Source organism: Eschrichtius robustus, chromosome 9 (assembly GCF_028021215.1).
Source record: "Eschrichtius robustus isolate mEscRob2 chromosome 9, mEscRob2.pri, whole genome shotgun sequence".
Classification (NCBI taxonomy): Eukaryota; Metazoa; Chordata; class Mammalia; order Artiodactyla; family Eschrichtiidae; genus Eschrichtius; species Eschrichtius robustus.
The window spans coordinates 52,529,532-52,551,965 of NC_090832.1; the positions used below are offsets into that span (position 1 = coordinate 52,529,532).

The window sequence follows — 22,434 nt, forward strand, 5'->3', positions numbered from 1 at the left end:
GATGCTTGTCTGCATGAAGGTAGGTGTAAATGATTGATGCCCAGGCAGTCGCTCGAGCCAGGAAGGGAGTGATTCATTGGAAACCAGACAGGGAGCTTATTTCTAGTGCCCTTCTGGGCAATGGCTTGTTAGTAGCTGGTTGAATGCTTTCACCTTTCCAAGTACACTGTCTCCAGGTGAAGAAGCATGCTAGGGAGCTAGGGGGCTTGGTAGCGCTCCAAGACACGGCCATGCCAATGCCCTGGTGTTTACTGATCCATCCACTTCTCCGACTCAAGCCATTCTCCTCCCTTGGCCTCAACAGCAGGGTAGAAGGTTTTCCACTGAAGGACAGCATCTGCCTATACAGCACAAACTTTGAAAGTCCAAGTGCTGGGGAAGCGTCTAGCTTGTTTCTTTCCTTGCTTCCCCTTTCTTCTTTCCCATAGGCACTCACAGGTTATAGTAACTTGAAGAAAAGTCTATCACCCTTTGCATTTTGTCACTAAGGCAATCTTATTGAGGCAAGGGCGACATTATGTAGCTGTAACAGTGATTCTGCAATATTAGGTCCACAGCAAAAATTGCTAAAAATAAATTCCAAGTTTTAAGGGAAACTTACAATTAATTCAGCTTCCTCAGAGTAACAAGAAAAATTTCTGTTCAGGTATTGCTTGGTGATAATATAAAATAATCTTTCAGAGATGTAAGGCATACTTTTTCTGTAGCCAAAATCTATGGACTGCTCCTCCCAAGAAAACACCTCCGTGCACAAGCACATAAAGCTTTCCACAAAATTCCAGAGGGAACACCTGAAGGCTGTGCATGGACAAGTCCATGGAGACCAGCTCCGGGGAGCTGACACACAGATCGGGAGGTCTGTAGATCAGGGTCAGGACTCGCGCTGCACTGCCTGACCCTGAGGATCCTCGCTAAAGCTCACACACTAAGCACTTCTCTTCCCTCACCCTAGCCCCAGCCCTGCTGACGGTGGAAGCCTATGGCTACATCTGAAAGAACTAAATACCCGGTCACATATGTCATTTCCTATTCCATCATAATCTGATTGAAATAATATCTAAAGCCAGGTGCCTGCACATTAAAACCCTCCTTCAACCCCCTTGTCCTAAAGGTTAAAAGAGACTCGGCAACACTGAACGAGATGTGTCTAAGGCCAACCTTGACACTGTTCATCCAGAAAATTCTCCTCTATGAGTCTGAAATGATCACAGCAAGCACTCTCTCAGGTCCTCACCACTCACATGTGCGCATGACGCAGACCTGGCCATTCCTCACTGCTGGCTCTTTGAATAACCTATACCTAGAGCTGGGCAGCCATCTGCATTCTGACAGATGGGCAGAACTTGAACATCAGGGATTACGTCACCAATGAACATTTCCAATAAGCAAGTATTAGAACATTAAAAATCTCAAGTCTGGCAGAGGATCCCTACTTGTACTGATTTCCTCCTCTCAGTCACAGTTTTTCCTCTTTTCCTTGCTTTCGTAGTCGGCACCCACAGTCACATTTCAACTGCATGGACTTGACTTTGCAGGCAGCCGATCCTCTCAAACTTCTCAGCTGGAGAAACCGAACTGGCAAAAAGTTACCTGCCACCTCCATCCTTGCGGCTTTCCTAATGAGGCGAGTCCCCTGCCCCCTTCTTGAAATAGTCCTTTCTGGGATTGTGGCTCCGTGCAGACTAATAATTAAACTCTAAACTCCAAGAAGTCAAAACTACAGCCCCCCTTCTTCAGCTCTCCCAGAGAAAACAAAAAGTGGAAGGAACTCTTGCTGCTGAGGCTAGGGGAGCATCTCGGAATGGGGGCTGGGGACAAGACTCTTGGATTTTCTTTCTGGTTTTAGAAACACATAAGAAATTTGGGAGCCACAAAGGTGGGAAGTTCTTGGTCTTGCCGCTCGTCGGGAATGGAAAAAGTGAGGGTGAAAGGGTTACTCATGGTACACATTTTTTCCATTGATTATTTTACTTAAAGAGAAGATGTCATTTCCCTGGAAAATCAAGGAGGGGGGGATATTTTCTTTTGTATATCTTGAAACATTTGCAAATGGTTACTCTGAACTCCCCAATGTACCATAAACAAGTGTAAACTGTAGAAATTCAGAAAATGTACAAATACAAACAGCTATCCCCCAAGCTCAAAGGCAAAGACAAAGCAAGGAGTATTCCATTTATAAATGGAATTCTTTGTGGAGAGAACAGTTTGGGAAATGTTTATACGTTGTTTTCCTTATTATTTGGGGGGATTTTTTTTTTTTTCAGCTTACAGAAGCGTCTTAAAAGTTGAAGATTAAAGGAAGTTTCCAACCTTTTAAAATCATCCACTAAACTTAATTAGTTCTGCATCTAGGAAAATATCTGCTCAATTAAATCATTTGCAATCATATCAACAAACCAGAATGCATAAATTCAGGTAACCGGGAACAGAATAACTTCAAAATGGAAAAAAAAAAACCCTGTGATTTGCCAAGAACTAGCAAAAATGATGACTTCTTTGAAGATAACTGTAGCTGCCTGGATTACTGATTTCAAGACACAGTCTGCTTTGAATCTATTTTAAATGATTTTTAAAAATAGTAATACAGTATGAAAATGGTGGGCATAGTGAAAATGAAGAACCCAGACGAAAGTTACTGACAGACAATGAGTCACCAACAAGCACAAGGAGAAATCACTCACCTGCGCCTCATCCACCACAACTCAGCCCAGGTTTGGTTTTGGTTTTTTAATGCTTTCCCCTTTGGCTTTAACTTGTCACCAAACAGTGTTCACTGTCAGGGCACAAAAGCCATGCAGTTCTTTAATTAACGGATGCATTTCCAGTTTCCATAACCATATGCATAGGCTGGGTTTCTGAAGGCATAGAAGAAAAACAGCACCACGTGTGCACAGAAAATCAGGAAGGGTCAGAGAATGTGAGTGAATTACGGCAGGTTGAGACTGTGCTGTGAGCTGACACGGAACTACAGAGGGCAAGAGGCAACGTGATTTAGTGGAGCAGAGGCGTTCTTCCCCCACGTTAAATCACTCGCCTTGTCACCCCACTGTAGCTGGCAAAGCCTGAGAGCCTCTGGCTTTAGAGAAAAGCTATAATTTCTTGCGGGACCCATCATAAAAAGAACTTTCCAATCTCAGGGGGATATGGGCAATTTCATCATTACATTTTCTGAAAATGACTGAAGCCAGGTTAATATTTTTAGTAACGACTCTGGTCCACATACAAGACCCTAGCCTGATTCTTTATTCAGAAACATATATCATCCAAATAGCCATCATATATTTCATGCTTTTATGTTCTTTTGACCCTATACTACTTATGGACTAGTGACACTCTTCTTGACCTGGTCACTTCTCACTTTAGTAATGGTAATAAAATCTTTCACCGTCTCGTTCTTCCTTTAATGTCATTTGAATGAGTGACACTAGAATGTGTTTAAAATTACAATTCCTGATGCTTTTCTGGCTTTCTAAAGGCCATCACTTTTTTTTGTCCCACATCTTCCCATTACTCACTGCTTTGTCAACCAGATTAAATTACTCTGGTAGAGAAATCAGGGGCATTTTCAATTGAGGTGACTATGAGAAGGCCGAGACTGTCTTTGGAGAGCAGAACTTGCAGATTTAAAATCAAGGATTGGTGAACTGATTTTTAGTATTCTGCTCCTACTGGCAAAGCCATCAATGGAAAAGGAAGCCTCAGACTATGGCGGCTGAGAAAGCCTTCTCACACTACCCAGCAAGGCCCCTTTCACTGGCTCTGAGCTTCCCAAGAAAACTCCTGGCTATAAGTGAGGTAGGTGCCCATGTAAATATGCTGATTTAGAGACAATGGTTTGGACACACCACATCAAGTGTTCTGGTCCACATCTATATTTCCTACCGTGGAGTAATGGGTTGGTATTCTAGGTTTTTCATTGTTGTTGCTGAAAAAAAAAACTGAGCACGCTAAAAACAAACAAACAAACACCATCTAAACATTTAGAGAATTTGGTAGGTAGGCTTGGTTTTTGTCTAGGAACTTTCCCCCAAGACAACTGAGGTGGATAAAAGAATTTTATCAAGTAGGGTAATAAAGGGACCAATTAACCTATTCTCCTACAGTGGTTCAAAGAAAATGTAGCCCTGGAGTCAGACAGCCTACATTTGAATCTCAATGCTGCTTATTAACTTGGTAATCTTGGGCAAGTTACTTAATTTCTATGTCTTAGTTTCCTCATCGGTAAAATGAAGACAATAACAATTGCCAAATGGATCCTGACCCAAATAAATACTACTGAAAAACACTTAGAGGAGGACCTGCACATACCAATGTGAGCAACTGTTCTTCCTAGAAGGTCCACTTCTCCTACCCAGGCCTCCTTCCTCCCCGGTGTACATTTCCACCAGACTATAAGTGCCTTGAGGGCAGGCACTGCACCGTATTCACCTTTGTAACTCCCAACTCCTGGAAAGAGCTGTGCATAAGTTATGTGCTCAGTAAATATTCATTTCCCTTCCTTTCCTCTCCATAAATAGTTGATAAACTTCAGCAGAACATTAGTCTGTTTGCTGTCCTTGTGGACAGAGGAGAGCGCTCAGGCTCTGGGTCCAGCAGGCCTGAGTTGAATACCGGTTCCCTCACTTACCAGCTCTGATTTGGGCAACATCTCCAAGCCTTACTTTCCTCCTTGGTAAGACGCAGACGATGCTTATTCCACCAGGATTGTTGGGAGGATCAAACAAATGAGGTCACATCTGGCTACAGTCGGCAGCCACGAAGGCTAGTTTCCCTCCCCCTTACTGAAATTCTGGACTCGTTATTTATGGTTCACTTGGTATTAAGCAGGATTCCGGACCCTCCCCTGCCAGAGGTCAGAGATGTGAGCTCTCACCCACTTCAGTGATGTTGCCCTTTTCCCTGTCAAAGCCTCCCACAGCCTGGAGAGGTGAGCACCTCACCCACTGAGCTGCTGAGCCCCAAAAGGGGAGAAAGCAAAGCTGGTCAGTGATGTTGAGGCCCACCCTGGGAAATGCTGGTTGGTGACAAATGAAGGAAGAGACCCCATGAACACGAGCTGCTCCAACACCCTACCAGGCAAATGGGGCTTCGTGGCCTGGGTTCAGTTGGCATAGCATGTAAGAAGGTTAGATTTTATTCTCATCTTGCAAATGGAATCCCCTGGTTATTGAGAACATTTGGTGAATTAGGACATTCAGCCAGTGACTCTACCAGCTCCAGGAAGTGGCTCAGCTTGCCTTTTACCACAGTCCTGTAACCTCATGACTGAACATTTACTGGTCCCAAGTAATCTCTCCTTCCTCCCCACATCCTCTTCTACTTACAGGAATGAGCCTAATAATAAAAGTGTAATTAGTAGATAGTGTTTCAATGCAGGTTCAAGAATTGGCTTTATCCTTAAGTAAGTGACCCTGGGCATGGCACTTACATGCTGTGACTCAGTTTCCTCATCTGTAAAATGGGAATGATGTTGGATCAAGATGATGATAGTGTGTGACCACACAAGGTGTACTGTAAAACACGTAAGGTAAAACCATGATTATCAATACAACTCTCTCGCGCGCCTCTGCCCTGGAAGAAGTAAGGAGGGGGTGCACTGACTCGTGTGGAGAAAAGCCCCGGTGTACATACAAACCTTTTACTTATTCTGATTTCTAATTCGGAGGCACCTCCTTTTGAGCGGAGGCTCCAGGTCCTCGGGCCCGGCGCTGAGCATGGGCGAGGAGATGATGCACGGCGCCATGGCAGTCTTCTCCGCGGGTTTTGGCACAGGCTGGATCACGCAGCCCGTCTTGGGCAGCATACGCAGAGCATACGCGTGGTCCTCGTCCGCGGGGTTATTAAGGTTCGGGTCTGACTTGTCGCCTCCCGCCAGGGCCTCCTCCCCTATCAGCTTTTTGGCCGCCTCCCCGTCCAGGTGGCAGTTGGAAGCACAGTTGTTCTCTTTGACGGACTCCAGCTCGCTCACCGCGGGCTCCTCCGGCGACAGCAGCTTCTTGGGGGGCGCGGGAGGCGGCGGTGGCTGGGGCTGCTCGGGCGGCGGCTCCGCGCCCTTGGCGCCCTCGGCGGCGGCGCCGCGCGTGCCGTTCACAATGACATTGCAGGCCGCGGCGGCCTCGGGGCCCGCGGGCGCGCCAGGGCCCGGGTCGCCGGCGGCGGGCGGGCTGCAGTGGCCATCCCTGCAGCCGCCGCAGGTCCTGCGCTCCGCGGCGCCCGGCTCGCGCTCCGCCTTGACGTGCGCGTGCAGCGCGCGGTGGATCACGTTGTGCAGCCGGGCCCGGTGGCCCACCGTCAGGTCGATGACACCGTCCTGCGGGCCCTGCAGCACGCCGGGGAAGCCGAGCTGGCCGCCCGCGCCCGGGGGGCTGCCGGCGCGCCGCGTCAGGTCCACCACCTCGCTCCGGCCGTGCTCCGCGGGCGCCAAGCTCAGGGCCTGGCCGGAGCAGCCGGGCGGTGAGTCCGCGGACTTGGACGAGCCCTGCTTGGAGTCCCGGGGCGACAGGGAGTGTCCGCCAGGCTTGCCTCCTGCCGCCGAGGAGTCGCCGGGGGCGCTCGGAATGAAGTTCTCCCCGTTGCTGGAAAATCCGTTGGGGGGTTTGGAATCATTGATGTGAGGGATGGGAATAGGGATGGGGATGGGCACGGGCAGGGGAACGATCACGGGGTATGGCACGAGCAAGGTGGGGGGCGGCACCAGCGGGGCGAGCGACGGCAGCCCGAAATTCATCATCTGGGGCACGGGCATCGGGCCATTTGGCATCATGCTCACTGGCGGGAAGGGGAGACTCGGCAAGGGCGCGCCCGGAGGTGGCGGGGGTAGCAGACCCGGAGGGTTCCCGGGCATGGTCGGGGTGCTCGGGGGGTGGATATGGGGCGACAGCATGGGCCGGTGCATGGGACTGGAAGTGGGGCCCAGGTTCCTGGGGCCGCCGGGCGGGGGCCCGATGCCGGGGAGCATGGGGTTGGAGAGAGGGCTGTTAGGGTTGGAGGCGTGGTGCGGCGGTCCGCGAATGAAGGGCGGGCGGATCTGCTGCATGATCTGCTGTTCCATGAAGATGGGCAGCGGTACCGGGCCGCGGTTGGTCATCACCATGGGAGGGCTGCGAGGCGGGACGCCGAGGGGAGGCCCGATGCTAGCAGGTGGCTGGACGGAGACAGGAGGGATGTTTGGAGTCTCGCTAATGGGCATGGACTTGGGCACTGGCGTAGGGATTTTAGTGACAGAGCAGTTGGCAGTGTCAGATGGAGAGACGGTGGTGGACACCGATGGGCCAGGGCCCTGGCTTTGGCCAGCTGCAGCCGCCGGGGAGGGGGCCTTCCTGCGAGCATCTGTTAGAGGGATATTCCAAGAGTCTGGAGTGAGCAGCTGCACCCCAGTGCCTTCTGCTTTATTTTCCATGGGAGGGTGTAATGTGCTGCACAGCCCAGCTGGAAGATTGGCCTGTGTCTCTTTGTAGAAAATGTCCATTTTGTACTGATTGAGACATTTTGCACTGCAGAACTGAAGCCTTCTTTCCCCGTCCCCAAAATCCAGGTATTCTTTTGTGTGTCTTATGTGCTTACACCAGTCACATACCTACAACACAGTAATAAAGAAGAAAAAAGTAAGGTAAACAATTTCCTTTGGTAGACAGCGTTTCATGTTTTACATGAAGCTTCTTTCAAACTTTATCATAATATTTCAAACAGGCGGAAGTGTTTCGTTCTAAAAGGTACAATTCTTAAATGTTTGTAAAACAATTTCTCTTTGGAAGCCAGAATTGCTTTATAAATATTAACTCTTCAGAATAGCAATTACCACCATCTCCTATTTTAAAAAAAGAAAAAGAAACTGTGTTATCCCATTTAAGCATGACTTTAAGGTAGATCTAACAAAAAAAGAGTACATATACCTGCCCACATAGTTTCACTGGTCAAAGAGGCTCATTGTACATGCAAATCTAAAGAGTTTTGGTGAGAAGAATTCTCCAGAAAGTTCAGTGGACTTTGAAATATAGACCCTTAAAATTCTCCTCATGCAAATTCACTTTACACTATTGACTGTTGGATAATGCAGTTGGAAGGGGTGTGCTGTGTTAACCAATAACACATAGCACTGAACATCATTATGTCTGGCTTCCAAGGAGAAACTTGGAATTAGTCATGAAGTCTGTGTGAGGTTTAGCTATTCCCAACCTGTGATGTTGCAGCAAGCTAGAATTATTTTTTGAGCTGTTTGCCCACTCTCTCTCAGTAGTCAGAATTTTTGGTGACATTTCTTGGCAGGCAGTCTTATTTAACAACTTTTCAAACACCAGAGAACGTTTTCCAAAAGTTTTTATGGCTTTTCCCCCCTTCAAATCTACTCCTGGCAAAAGAGAGACATCACCAAATTTATTTTAAAGTTGGGCTGCAGAACTAATTAAAGGCTGAGAGCTTTTCCCAACTGGAAATCACTAGACATCAAAGTTCAAAAAATAGTCATTCTCGGCTTCAGAAGCCATTACTTTGGAGAAATTATTGTGATTTCATTAACACATTAATTTTGTAACACCATCAGTTCTCACAGATGGTGAAGACATGATCTACAATTCAAATACGACTCTTGTTTGCACAAATGTCTTTCCTTCATATGGCATTTTAAACAAGAATTAATACGAGTAATCTTGCCATAGCTATAAACAGATAAACAGATGTCAAAATTTTCAATGGTTCTTTCAGTGCCTTACTTTTTTGACTGAACATTACATACACAATCTTTTTTTCTTTTTCTTTCTTTTTTTTTTTTTTTGGTCATTTCCTTAGCACTCAAGCCATACAGCAGCAGAGGAAGAATTGTGAAACACAGTGCAATGGTGACTTCATTGAATTTGCTTCTCTCTTCAGTAAAGCCCTGGTTCCAATATTGCTCTAAAAGGAACCCTGTTTTTGTTGAGGAGAGAGTCTGTTGTTCTGTTGCTGGTGCATGTTGCTTTTTTAACTATGGTAAACTGATAGCATTAAAAGATGATAAATTTTAGTAATGATTGGTCACATAAACAATGCAAAAACAACATATGCTGGGCATTTGATTACTCATCTCATTGAACTCTCAGCTTTCCTAGACTGTAAACAGTGGTGGCATGCTAGTATGTGATTGTGAGTGTACACACTCGTGGCAGATGTAAGTCTGTTTGTGTAAATCCACTCTTCTCCTTCTCACTTTTTTTCCCACTGATATCTGCAGGTGATATACTTGATGGTGTGAGACTGAATGACAAATACTTATTGGCACACATTAGCTTTTTGTTTAGTCTCATATGAAAATACACTTTCAAAATGCTTGTTGCAAAAAAAATAAAATCAATGCTAAGATACTCCTGTGTTTCACTACAGTGTTTCAAGTTTCTCCAGAATTAAGAGGTTTTTTTTTTTTCCACAGTTGAGATGTCTAGTTTACAAATAAGCACAGAATTGCCTCTGATGAGAAGAGACACACAGAATCTATCAGACTCTCAAAATTCTCATCTAGATAAAGGTTAAATAAACTAGTAGTGAAAACTTGATGCATGTAAGTTATTATTTTTAAAACCTGATCATTTTTTAAAAGTTAATGTATAATGACATGACGTTTAAATTCCAATATGAAATAAAGCCACCTGATTCTGTTTCAATATTAGGCATCCATAGGGAGCCTAAAATGTAAACTTTTAAGCTTGAAGTGAAGGATCAAATATAGCTTCTTTAATTATGAACTAAAAAAAATTATCAATGAATTAAGCTAATTAAAAAAATATACCAAATTTTCTGGCATATTTCTTTTGGATCGTATTTTTTAACCATAAGGGGAAAGAGTTTTCTGAAATCCTTAATTGGTCTTCAAATTGCCAGATTGAATTATTTGCCTCCAGAGGATTCCTCTGTTTCCTCAAGCTAAATAAATATTTTCAAGTAGAGTCACAAAAAATAATCTAAATATAACTTAAATGTTCTCCCTTCACTTCCTTCACTTTCAGTAATTCATTGACGAATAAGGAATGCTCACAGATCTATCCCAATTATACAATGAGGATTCTCCACCATATTTTATCTATTTCACATAAAAAGAATTACAGACATCAAAGTTTGAAGCAAATTCTATTTCATCAAATTTTCCAGTTAAAGCAAAAGCCTAATGGTTACACTACTTGATTTTCTGCAGCATCCCACAGTGTTTAGGTAATAGTGTGACAGTTTATGACAATCTCATTTTGGGTAAGGAGTGTGAATGTGTGTGTATCCTTGTCTTATTACATTTCAATTCCGAACACTAGTCTAAAAATACAATAAGGCAATCTTTCTGGTGAAGCAAAAAATTATTTGGGAAAAAAATTGTCACTTAAGAAATAATGAATCATGTCTGTCTTACAGGACACATCGTTTAAGACTAGGTCAATGAATTTATGGCACAAATGGCTGTATCATGTGAAGCAATAAAATGCAGCACATCATTCATTCTACATCTAACTAATACACTTCTAGTAATTAAAGATTTCATCATAAGAGCCTGAGCTGATTACTTCAGATGTGGTAGTTAGGTGAAAATATATACTGTAGATCTTTCTCTTTAATAAAAAAACATTTGCATATCCATGAAATACACAGCATGTGTCTCATGAACTATGGTTTTTCTGAACTGTGGTGTTATGGGGTATTCTTCCCATCTTTTTTCCACAGACGGCTTTAATTTTTTTTTAACTTTTTGAGGCATTATTTTTTCCCTCATTATGCCAAGAAGTACCAAAATTCCTTCAGATATTTTAGAAGATAAAGACTAAGAAGTGCAGAGCTCAACTCACTGGGCTCTGGAATGATTTCCCCCTAATTCCACCCGGCTTTGTTTCTGTTGGAATCTGGCCTCTTTGGTTCCACTTCTCTCCCTAACAGGTCCCAGATTGGACGGAGCTGAGGCTGAAGCTGTTTTAACGATGGCAATCTGGGGACAGAACAATCAGCTAATGCGAGGCTATTGAGCGAGACAGCTGAAATGCTTCGTATCACAAATACATAATGTATCACCGGGAAGACAAAAAGATCACAAAGGAGATAAACAAATGCGTATTCCATTCAGCCCTATAACAGCAGTCCTCAAAAAGATTAAGTTTACCTTCCTGGGATGTGTCCAATTCTAAACAACAGAATGAACATTTCCTTTAGTCCATTTAGAGTATTTATATTTTGGTGGCTGACTGCCAGGGTAGTACTTATAAGCTCAGTGGCCTGATGGATTCACTCCTTTCCTGTGAAATAAATGTGGCAACCTACACCACTAAACTGCTCAAAAGACACTGCCTCAGCAGAAATATCACTTGCTCTTGATATAAGAAAACTGAAAGGCAGGACTTCTGGTTCCTATAACTCTTTCCATCTTGTATTTCCCCTGGAAAGAAAGAAAGCTATTCATGTTGGCAACTGAGCCTTTATATAAACGTCCAAAGTCAAAGCCAAAGTATGCCATGAGGTTACCCACATGGGCACGATATATACACTCTGCTGGGCTTAGAAGAAGATTCGGGTGATCAGGGAGGGAGACAGGGTTCCTAATTAACACACATTAATCAGCTGTCAGCTGTGGGAATGAACTTCATCCTTCAATGGAACCCATCCACCGCTGCCTTCTGAGTGGTAACCTGGCATCAGGCAATATTTCATTAAGAAACTCTTTTGCTGAAATCTTTCTTATCTGGGCAAAGGCATTTGCAGCAATGGAACAGTAAAAAGATATTAGCAATCTCTTGAATGCCATCAACAATCTGAAAAACAAAACAAAATCTTCACATGCTCCTGACTTTTCACGAATACAGCACCCATGTAACAGCTCAGAAGTTGTAGCCCCTTATCCAAAATTGGAGCTTGCCATAAGAGGCTGGTTCTCTAGATCTTGGCCTGTTAAATATGGCATTGATCTTACAGTCCAGGGCAGCTCAAAAAATCATGAGCTCACCTAAGAGTGAAGCAAAGGAGGCTGGAGAGACATGGATAGGGGTGATCAGTGTTTTGAAGGGTTTGGGTCTGCCTTACCTATAGATAGTCACCTCATAGCATGAGTTGAGGGCCTCAGACTGATCCCACCTGAATACTTGCTTCCAGCTCGACCCTGCAGTCCCATGGCCCCAGCATCAACTGTTCCTTTGGGTTTAGACTCTGCCTCCATCAGGGCCCTAATTCGGTGCACTTGGGCAGCAAAGGATGCTATAGAAAGCACATTTGATTTGGAATCAGAAGATGTGGGCGTGAGTCTGGGCTCCATCATTCTCTCTTATGAAAATCTCAGCTTCAGTTTCTTCCTCTGTGAAATGGAGCTAATAGTAGTAACAAGCAACGCTGGTGTGCTGGGCATATCAGTAACCTTGTTGCATAGAGTAATTTTTCAGTTCCTAGCCTGCCTCCCTCATGGTTGCCGATTTCCCAGGAACATTCCATAGGTTTAAGTTCAGTTTAACTTAATGGGAGGATGTTTTTCTGGCAGTGTGAGGAGGAAAAGGGAGGTTTTCATCTAGGCTTTCCTAGGAGTCTGCATGTCTTTGAGACACAGGCAAACACATGCTGAACCTCACAGACTCCAGCCCCCATCCCACATCCTGCCGTGCCAGGGGTGACAGAGGGACTAACCAGATGACAGGCCTACGTGCATCCCAGCTGCCCACCATCCTGGGAAGGCTCTATTCAGCTCCTGCTGAGCCCACTTTTTCCAAGGCCAGTCACTCTCTAATTCAGGTGAAAGCTTGATAAAGCAGCATGGCTGCTTGGAAATGAGTGTTAGAACCATTAAGATGAATAATTCCTCTTAGGCTCAACTGCTGTTTGAACAGTAGAAGCCATAAACTGTACTATTCATGTTTTATTAAAAAACAGAGCTGATGAACGATCTGCTTGACTCATTACATGGCAGAACTATCTTCCAAAGGAAGGGCCAGAAGCCACAGTATCACATGCCTTGAAGACAGGCTGACCCAAGCCCGGCATGGCAGAATGCGTGCGAGGGCGAGTCCCCACAGAGCGGTGCACCAAACTCTGATGGGGGGACCAAGCTCACCATTCCAAGTTTCCTTGCAAAGTTGGGTTACAGTGAAGGAAGGAAAAAGACGACCTAGCCTTAGACGTGCACAGCTACACAGAAATCAGGAGCGGGATTTAGAATGAGCAAGGGCTGTTTTTTTTTTAAAGCCAATTCATGGAGAAGTTCATTTGCAAAATAAACTTTCTGCAGGTTTAGATTCCAACGTGATGATGTTTGCTACATAGTTCCTTTTGTTTAAGGGTCTTATTTGGTTTTTTGTTTTGCCTTGCAGTTTGGCTTTCTCTCTCTCTCTCTCCCCTCACATAGGATTTGGAACTCAAGGAGAGACTAACGAGCATCTTTGTTAGAATTGAACATCTCATTAGAAAGCTGCCCTGTAGGAACTTTATACCATGACTCAAGTACTACTTATCTTATAAGTTAAGCTGGATTTCAGAAACCTTGGGCCAGGTCACCAGGGCAGATCCTTCTCTTTCACACGTGCCATGAGCTCTGAAATGCAGAGCAGAGATGGGCTTGGTTTCCAGAATTTCAATGAGCGTTGACAAATGGCTCCTTACTGACCCAAGTCTCTGTTTCTACAGCCAAAGCAAGAGATGGAGTCCTGGACTGTATTCCATGACCGAGGCTCCATCCTCACAGCCAAACACACGATTCAGAAGAAGGTGACGTTTCCCTTTGTTCTGACATACTCGGTCGCCTAAGTGTATTAGTATATCATCACAAAACTCTCCACTTCATTTAAACTGGATAAATGCATCTTACCTCTTCTTAACACAGGTCACCCAGATGGAAACTGAAAAATTCAAACATTGGAAAATCTGATCCACCTGATGCCAAATGTTTGCCTCTCTGTTTTCCAGTTCTGTGGCCGTGAAAGGACACAGAAGTAGCCCAGGAGATCTCAGAGCAATGAAAGTTAGCCCTGAAGGGAACCTCAGAGATCATCTAGTCCACTCCTCCAGCCTCCAGCTCCTGGTGGGGCAGGTACTTAACCACGCTGAGCCACAGGTGCTCAGCTGTAAACTGAGATCATCCATAGTGACGCACTGCCCAGGAAACACGTGAGGAAGAAAGAACCAGCAAGTGATTGCAGACATGGAAAACGTGCCCCATAAAAGCAGAGAGCCATGTCCTACCCCATCCCCCATTGAAACGCTGCTGCCATGCCCCGTGACTCGATTTTCTCTCCTTTTTATCAACTCCAGGTATTCTGTGACCTGCCCTGAAAATTTTGCCATCACATAATCCAATTTATTCATTCATTGAGGGCCCACCTTGTGTCAGGCACTGAGCCAGGAACCAGGGATATGAGTTAAGTAAGATGCATCCCCTGCCCTCATACAGCTTAGCATCTACAGCAGGAAACAGGAGGCCTGCACCATTTTGTTTTGTTTTTACTGAACCATCTTTGCTTCAAACTGAAGCTTGAGAAAAACTGAGCTTCTATTTGTAATGCTTTCATTTTTTCAAAGTAAGTACTGAGCTGTGCTCAAGAAGGCACTGAACTGTGAAACAATGGGAAAGATTCAGCACCTGCCCTCAAGAAACTCAGAATCTGTCTATTAACAGTCATGGGAGAAATCAGCATGCACTTCCTCTCCCCAGATTTCTTCTAAATGCAACGAACAGTTTTTAACTAAAAAATAGTCTTAATATTTTATTGTCTCAATATCTAACTCCCCTTTGCTCTTCTAACCCTGTGACTCCTCTTTTTTCAAATGTATATCTGAATCTTTTTACAGATGTATATTTACCTTGGTTATTGTAACTCTCCTTGTTTTCAAAATAGATATCTGAATCTCTTCTCAAATGTGTCTTTGATCTCCTTTATCATTACTTGCTGTTTTCTAAATGCATACTTGAATATTTGAAGTTCATTATGTGTGACTATAAGAGCCCTCTCTCTGTCTGAAAAAACTGTAGGGAGGGACCTTGGGTTGTACCTGTGTATAAAGGGAGCGCCACTAAAGTGATGTGTTTAAAAAGTGAAGTGTACTAATTATCTGGCTTCTTTTTATCTGTGGTCACTCACCTCATTTCTTCCTTCACACAGGCTTTTTAGAAAATGGCAAAAATCATATTTCAAAACACATGGCTTTAATTCCACAACACAGCTAATCGTACATCAATAATAGGACTTTTTGGAAGGACTGCTATTATTATCTGTGATATTTGAAACAGTCTCTTTTTTTCAAGGGATTTTATTTGAATCTGCCTCCCAGCCTCCTCATCCACCCAGGCTGTGTCTTGGCATCAGCGATGAGAAGCACCACTGAAATGCCATAGGACCAAGGCTGTGTGTATGCAGGTGGTCCAGGTCAAGGGCGCTGCTAGGCAGAATTCACGGCTCCTCAGCTCCCTCTCTGGCGCTTCTCAAAGGCTCGCAGCTGCTCCTAGTGACTCTCATTGATTTACCAACTATATACTGATTGCTTGAAATCTGCCAGACACCTGGCAAAGGGCTTCACCTGCAATGCTTCATTCAATCCCCTTTTAGCAGTCTTGAACATTTCTGTGCTCCTGGGTTCCAGACTGAACCAGCTCCTACCTGTGGATGCCAGGATTGCCCCACTTCAGCCCCTGGTGTCCATTGCTGCCCAGTCCTCAAATCTCTCCAGGACACTCCATCAAAAGTTATGGCTTTTATTACAGTGCCTACTGGAAGCCCCAATTTGATGTAATAATAATAGATTATACAAGTAGCAATAGCTTGCATTATTTAAGCACTAGTAACCATGCTAAGCATGTTACATGGATTACCTCTTTTAATCTCCACAAGTACCTTAGCATATAGATCACTGGGGTTTAAATAACTTGTCCAAGATTACTTATGCAGATAAGAGATGGCAGATCCAGATTCTAACTTAGATGTGTCTGGCTTCAAAGCCCATACTGCCCCACTATCTCAAGGACTTTGGCATTTTCCTTTAAAACTACAGAAGTAAGATGACTGACTAATACAGGCACACCTCCCTTGTTTGCACTTCTCAGATATTGTGTTTTTTACAAATTGAAGGTTGGTGGCAACCCTACATTGAACAAGTCTATCAGTGAGCGATGGTATTTGCTCACTTTGTGTCTCTGTGTCACACTGTGGTAATTCTCACAATATTTCTAACTTTTTCATCATTTTATGTTTGTTATGGTGATCTGTCATCAGTGATTTTTGATGTTACCCTTGCGAAAAGATTAAAGCTAGCATTTTTCAGCAATAAAGTATTTTTTAATTAAGGAATGTACATTACTTTAGACATAGTGCTATTGCACACTTAGACTACAGCATAGTTTAAACATAACTTTTATACGTAGTGGGAAACCAAAAAATTCATGTGACTCATTTTACTAGTATATTTGCTTTTTTTTCCAGTGGCTTGAAACCAAATCCGTAATATCTCCGAGGTATGTCTGTATTTGATAATAGCTTTGTTTTGAAATTTTAGAATTACAGACACTTAGACCTCTAAGGAACTTCATGGGTCAAGCCCAACCTATCTCCCCCAGCAAACGTGGGTTTGCTTCTACACAGATGGTCTTCTAGGTGCCCCTCATCTTCCTACGACAGGGAGACCATCCTGATTCATCCACACAGCCAAAGAGTGAATCCCACAAAGGTGATCTTTCTAAAGAGGGTTGCAATATAGTGCAGAGTCCTATGCAGCCTGTTTTGTTGTCGGACAGCTTTGAGTGTCAGAAAGTTTAACCATTCAATGTCCCTGTCACTTCCACCCATTGATAGTAGTTCTGTTCCCCAGGGTCTCTCAGCACAGGTCAACTCCTCTTCCCAAGCTCAGCCTTTCAAATACTTAAAAAGAGCCATCATATTTTCCCCAGATTTTTATTTTTAAACCTCCCCAGTTCCTGCACCCATTCCCCAGGGACAAGTTCCCAGAGCCCTCCTATCCTGTCTGTCCTCCTGTGTCTTTTACCCAGGCATATACTTCACCTTGGTAATGCCCCTCTTAGAGGGTGGGGTCCAGAACAGAACGCAGCAGCCTGACCAGCATCGAGTCCAGGGAACTCTCCCCTCCCTCACAGGGAACACGGTAGCTCCACTAACGCCACCGTAGAACACATGTGCTTTTTTAGCAGTCGTATCCCGCTGTTAGGTATTGCTTTTTCAAAACAAACATTTATTGAATGTCTGTTATGTACTAAGCCCGAAGCTTTCACTGATCTCCTTTAATTCTGACAACAAACTTGTAAAGGAGCTACTGTTTTTCCCATTTTGCTTGAAGATAAGAAAACAAATGTTCAAAGAAATGATGTGGTTTCCCTAAGGTCTCACAGCCTACAAATAATGGAGCCAGGATCCAGATCAGAACTTCCGACCCATCCTTTTTTCACCCTACCATGCTGCATGCTTCACTCTGAGTTTCTGGTCAACCAAAACCTTTTTCTTGAAAGTGCTTATCAACCACTTGTTTAATGATATATTCAAGGCCTTTTGAGGGTAAGCCATCAAGCCTACTGGTCTAGAGTTTCAGAAATCAGAAACCCTTTCCCAATTTTGAAATTTTAGTCCATTTCTGTCTTTTTGAAAACCTCTTCCATTCATCATGATAGAACAAAGATTATCCCAAAGTAAATATGAAATTATCCTCAAATTCCCTCCAAGCAGCAGGGAGAGCTAAATTTGGTGAGTGTAGCAGGTGCTCTCTGCCTATCTCTTTGCCCCCAATGTGGGATTCATAGTTTTCTTTATGGTTTCTGTTACCCTTTCCAGTATAAAGCGCATTCTCTTTATGGAGACAATGGGAAAAAAAAAACAAATAAAAGTTGCCCAGCCTTGTCTTCTCACCCTCTTTTGTTAAACATTACACCATTTGCTCTAAACACTGATCTCTCCAATTCTGCTTCTTGCTCCTTCCATGAGCATAGCCCTAATACTTCCTTTAATTACCTTGGGCAGTTCCCCCAAGGGTTTATCCCTTCATGCACCCTTGCCTTCCTGACACAATATTCATTTTCAGAATTTCCCGCCCTCCATTTTGCCCTCCCCACCCCCACAAACTACACTGAGCCTCTGATTTGGGGAACAAATCAACCTTCCTTGGATTAAAAATGTCTGCTTATCCAAATTCTAGGGAACATGGTTGATCACATCCATGCACATTCCAAGATGGTTGTGTCAATTCTTCTTTCCATCCAAACACCAAGCTGCTCTCCCCTGTATTAATCAATATGGTGGTCAAAGTAGGATTCCTCTCACAGCTTCTCCACCTTCTCAGAACTATGCACAAGGCATGGGAAGGAGGATCAATCGCTCTGTTTCTAACAGAATGGTATTCTTAGCAGATGTCTAGGTAAATGGCCCCATATCTTGCTTAATTGCTAATTAATCTATTTTCAGTATCTACTTCATATTTTGTACTCAATTACCACCACCACCCCCCTGCCAAGTAATTCTTTTGATGTTTCCTTTTATTTTCTTAAAATTCCCACCTTGTATTTCCCCTCAGGTGCATGGATTGCCATACAAGGATATATTTTCCAGAATTTTACCCACCTACTAGATATGTTGGTGGGATATGGTGTTTTACATTTTAGTTCTATATGTCATCTCTCATCTAGGCATTAACCCCCCTCCAAGTCTCAGTGGTATCTCCAAGATCATTTTTATCTTTTTGTGCCCACAACCCAGGGTAACTTGGTCATTCCCACTCTTTGCATTGGTAGAGAGATGTCAGAAGCCATTGTTTGTTCCTGCTTGTGACTTTATTTACTCTTGAAAGGGACTGGCCCCTTTTTCATTATCCCATCTCCTCCTGTGTCATATCTGCTGCCTTCACTGGGTCCAGTTTTACAGGTTTAAAAGAGAGCCAACTGGTTTAACTAAACTCTTATTTACTCATTCTTTTATTAAATCTCAGTTACTAAAAACAAAGAGGAAATTCACTACTATGAAATTTCCTATGATGCATACTTCAAAATCAAAAGCACACCATAAAAATAAAACCCACAAACCCAAATCAGCAAAACACTTGACCCCCATATTCTCTCCACTGTGTTTCCAAGGGCTTGTAGAGTGTTTGACAGTAACATAATTGCAATAATGAGGAGACTTGCCGGCCAGGTTGTGGTCTTAAGCTCACGGATGTTTTAGCCCTAGGCTCAGCTTCAGGCCAGCACCAGTCGCCCGGGCCAGAGTCACCAATGGAATCCCTTATGCTCAGTTACACACAAATGTGACATTTATGGCATCTGGTGCACAATGCTACCAATTCAAAAGGCCCAGAGTACTGGGCTCACAAACCTGGGGAAAAGAAATAATTTAGGCTATCTGCTGACTTTTTAGTTAATTAAAACCAGTGTGAGAGCACCTACTTAGTGACAGTTTCTTAGGGATCTGTGAGGGATATGCTGGACTGCTTCCAACTTCAGATCCCCATGTTGGTTCCTTTGTCTCTGAAAAACTTCCTGGATGTTTGTGGACCGTAGGCTTGCCTAGTTCTCTTCCATCTTTGTTCCATGAATGCAGCCACCCTGCTGAGCTAACTACTTAACTGAAAGCCAACACTCCACTAATGCTAGATTCTCCACTGAGCATCCCTCTTACGATTCCATCCTCATAAGCAAATCCTGGGTTAGCTCCACCCAATCTCCCCATCCAGGCTGAATGTCTGAAGTGCTAAATGGTATGAAGCAAGACAATTTGGGACAAAGATATGTAATTCGTATATGTTTAAACACATCTGTTATTTCTATAACTCCTTTCTTCCAGTAAATTCAAGTGGTGCAAAAGACACTATCACAATACCACTCACCAAAAGTCTGTAAAGAGGTCAGCAGCCAGGTAACAGACCTTATTTTAGAGATAAGGAAATTAAGACTAGCAACAATTATATATCCATTATCAGTATTTGGGTAAAAGCCCCCATCTCATAACCCGTGTATGACTAACTACATCATTCTTTGGTCTCCTCTGAAGAAAGGAAATGAAATGGAAAAGGATCCTACCATTTGACCCACTGTACAACTGGACTATTGGCTCCTAGGTGAAAAGAGAAATGAGTACGATGCACTGCCTAATCCAAGTAGCCTGTACAATGGACCTCAGATCTGGTACGATACAAAAGAAGGGTATACGAGGGGATAATCGAAATATGTGAGGCTGAGCCTCTCTTCTAGTGCTTAGTATCTGAGAGTGAAAGAACAGGCGTCACTGGATATATTGTGTTACATCAAGGCACGCCCTTGGTATGGACTGGCATGTACAGAAGTGGGGAGGAACAGGAAAGGGGAGAAGGAGGAGGAGAAAAAAAAAAACGGTGTAGGAACTACCTGTGTATCAGAACAGAAGCCATTAGGCGCTAAGTGCCTGGTATGGCCACTGCCCGCTGCTTTCCTGCCCTGAGCAGACCGGACTCAAGGATACCTCAAGACCTGGGGCGGGGACTCTGCCTAACAGGGACCGAGCAATGCAACAAGCCAATCAGGTTTTCTTCTCTGGTGATTTGGGAATCAAGATGACCTCAAGAGACTAAGTAGTGGTGGGAACAGTGGCCGTGGGCAGAAAGCCAGAGGACCACAGAGGACAGGCAGTAAGCAGAAGCGCCGGGGCAGCACAGGTGGTGAGGCAGAGTGGAGAGGAGAGGGCTGGAAGTGGCACGACCGGAAGTCACGCAGCAGGAGTTGCAGGTCCTCCGAGGTCGTGTGCTAGAGCAGGAAGCAATGGTGCCTACTCCTTGGGGGCAAAAAGACAGTCCCATCGCCCAGTTCTTAGCACTGTGGGGCCACCTTTGCTGACAGAACAATTGCCCAGGCTCCAGGAAGATGGGCAGCAATGGCTAGTCCTGCCTTGCTTGTTTCCTTGAGCTTCTATATAGCGAGCCTCCAACTTCAGGGAGACCAAGAATCTAACCCAGCTTTACAAACTTTCTCCGATTTAATCCTGACCACGGTCCTTTCCGGTATTACTCTATATTAAAAGATGAGGGCAATCTGGGAAGGGTTAGGGACTTCAAAGTCCTTCCTGATCCCACACTACTTCCTCCTGTGGTTAAGGAGCTCCTTGTGGCATCATCCTACCGTGTGCCCTGCTGTGGGTGTGGGGTGCCCAGGGCAGCCTCGGCCCAGGAAAGCAGGAAGGTGACACCAGGATATGCCTCTTACACAGACCTCTTTACACCAGCACTATTTCTGAGGGTCACCACAGAAAGGAAATGCGACTGCCACATCAGGTCCTTGCCTGTTCCTAATTCCACTGCAAACCCCGCCCCCCTTCTCATTGACTACTCCTGTCCCAAATCTATCGCCTACAGGGGATCCTGAGAAACACCAGTCCCATCAGTGTTCTGCCCCTAAAAAAGGATTCCATGGTCAAATGAGTTTGGGAAAAGTTGCACACCCTATGCTCCTCTGGAAGATTCTCATTGCACATTGCCATATTTAAGCCGCTGAGAAGTTCTGCAGAAAAGAAACATTTAACTTCAGTAATCCAGAGTTTCCTCAACTTTCCAAAAATAGAAATCTCTTTTTTTTTTTTCCTAGTAGGATCCTGTAGAAAATCACTTTGGAAAATGCTACTGTAATGATCTGGATGCCTGTAAGACAGAGCCAGGAAACCTAGGCCTTAACATTTTTCGTTTGCTTAAAGCTTTCCTCTGTGGTACTGGGCCTGGGCCTTTACACCCCAGAGCACTGTCTTGCACATGGTAAGGCTTCCCACGTGCAACTGTTGGTTGTTTTCTGAATTGTAAGAGAAGGCGAAGGTGATTCCCATGCCTTTGCCCTTCCACATGTTCACAGGCCCTGCCCTGCTGGGAATCAAGGTTACTCGTCCCCTTGCAGCCCTTTTCTCAGCCCTACAGCTCCCTCCTCCCCTCTCATCAGCTTCCTGTGTTCATCGAGGTCTGGACCCTATTACCTTTCACCCTGTGGTTTCAGCTTCTGCAGTCACTACAAACTCAATTTCTGTCCTCTCAGTTCTGGTTACCCCACACAGCCCGCCAGCCCACAGGATGTCATGAATACTGTTACCTCTCGTGTGACCTTCCAAACTCTGAAGCTCCACCCAAGAGCATTTTAGGTCACACCACTGCATTTTCTGCATTATAGATGAATGCATGAGCATCTCATGGGAACCGAGCCTCCACAATCGAGGGGGCAAACTCTTAGAGCACAGCAACAAGAAAAACAAATGGCCTACCAGTATTTTCATATTCATATACAAAGGAACATCCTTATCTGTCCTGCTAAATAAAAATATAAAATCAAGAATTACTGCCCCAATCAGCCTTGCTGGCACACTGATTCTGAACTGGATTCGACTGGTCCATGAGGGTTTATTCCACTCCAAGCCACACTGGTCATGTTATCTCTTCCTCTGGCTATTCTCCACCATAGGAGAAATTCACCCTCACAGGAGTGTGTCCTACATTGGGTTACATTGTGCAAAATTGATAGCAGGAACA

The 22,434-nt window shown here is 44.4% G+C and overlaps 1 protein-coding gene across 5 annotated transcripts in view; it reads right to left on the bottom strand.

The window, feature by feature from the left end:
- SOBP (sine oculis binding protein homolog) overlaps positions 1 to 22,434 on the bottom strand; it is a 157,853-nt gene that overhangs the window by 13,116 nt on the left and 122,303 nt on the right. For 4 of the 5 annotated variants that reach the window (XM_068551350.1, XM_068551348.1, XM_068551352.1 and 1 more), the window contains one exon: positions 5,636 to 7,576. In XM_068551350.1, coding sequence (XP_068407451.1) covers positions 5,639 to 7,576 — 1,938 coding nt within the window. In that variant the 3' untranslated portion in view covers positions 5,636 to 5,638. Of the gene's footprint in view, positions 1 to 2,428; positions 5,512 to 5,635; positions 7,577 to 22,434 lie in introns of those variants that run through there. The other variant, XM_068551349.1, reaches the window with a different exon arrangement.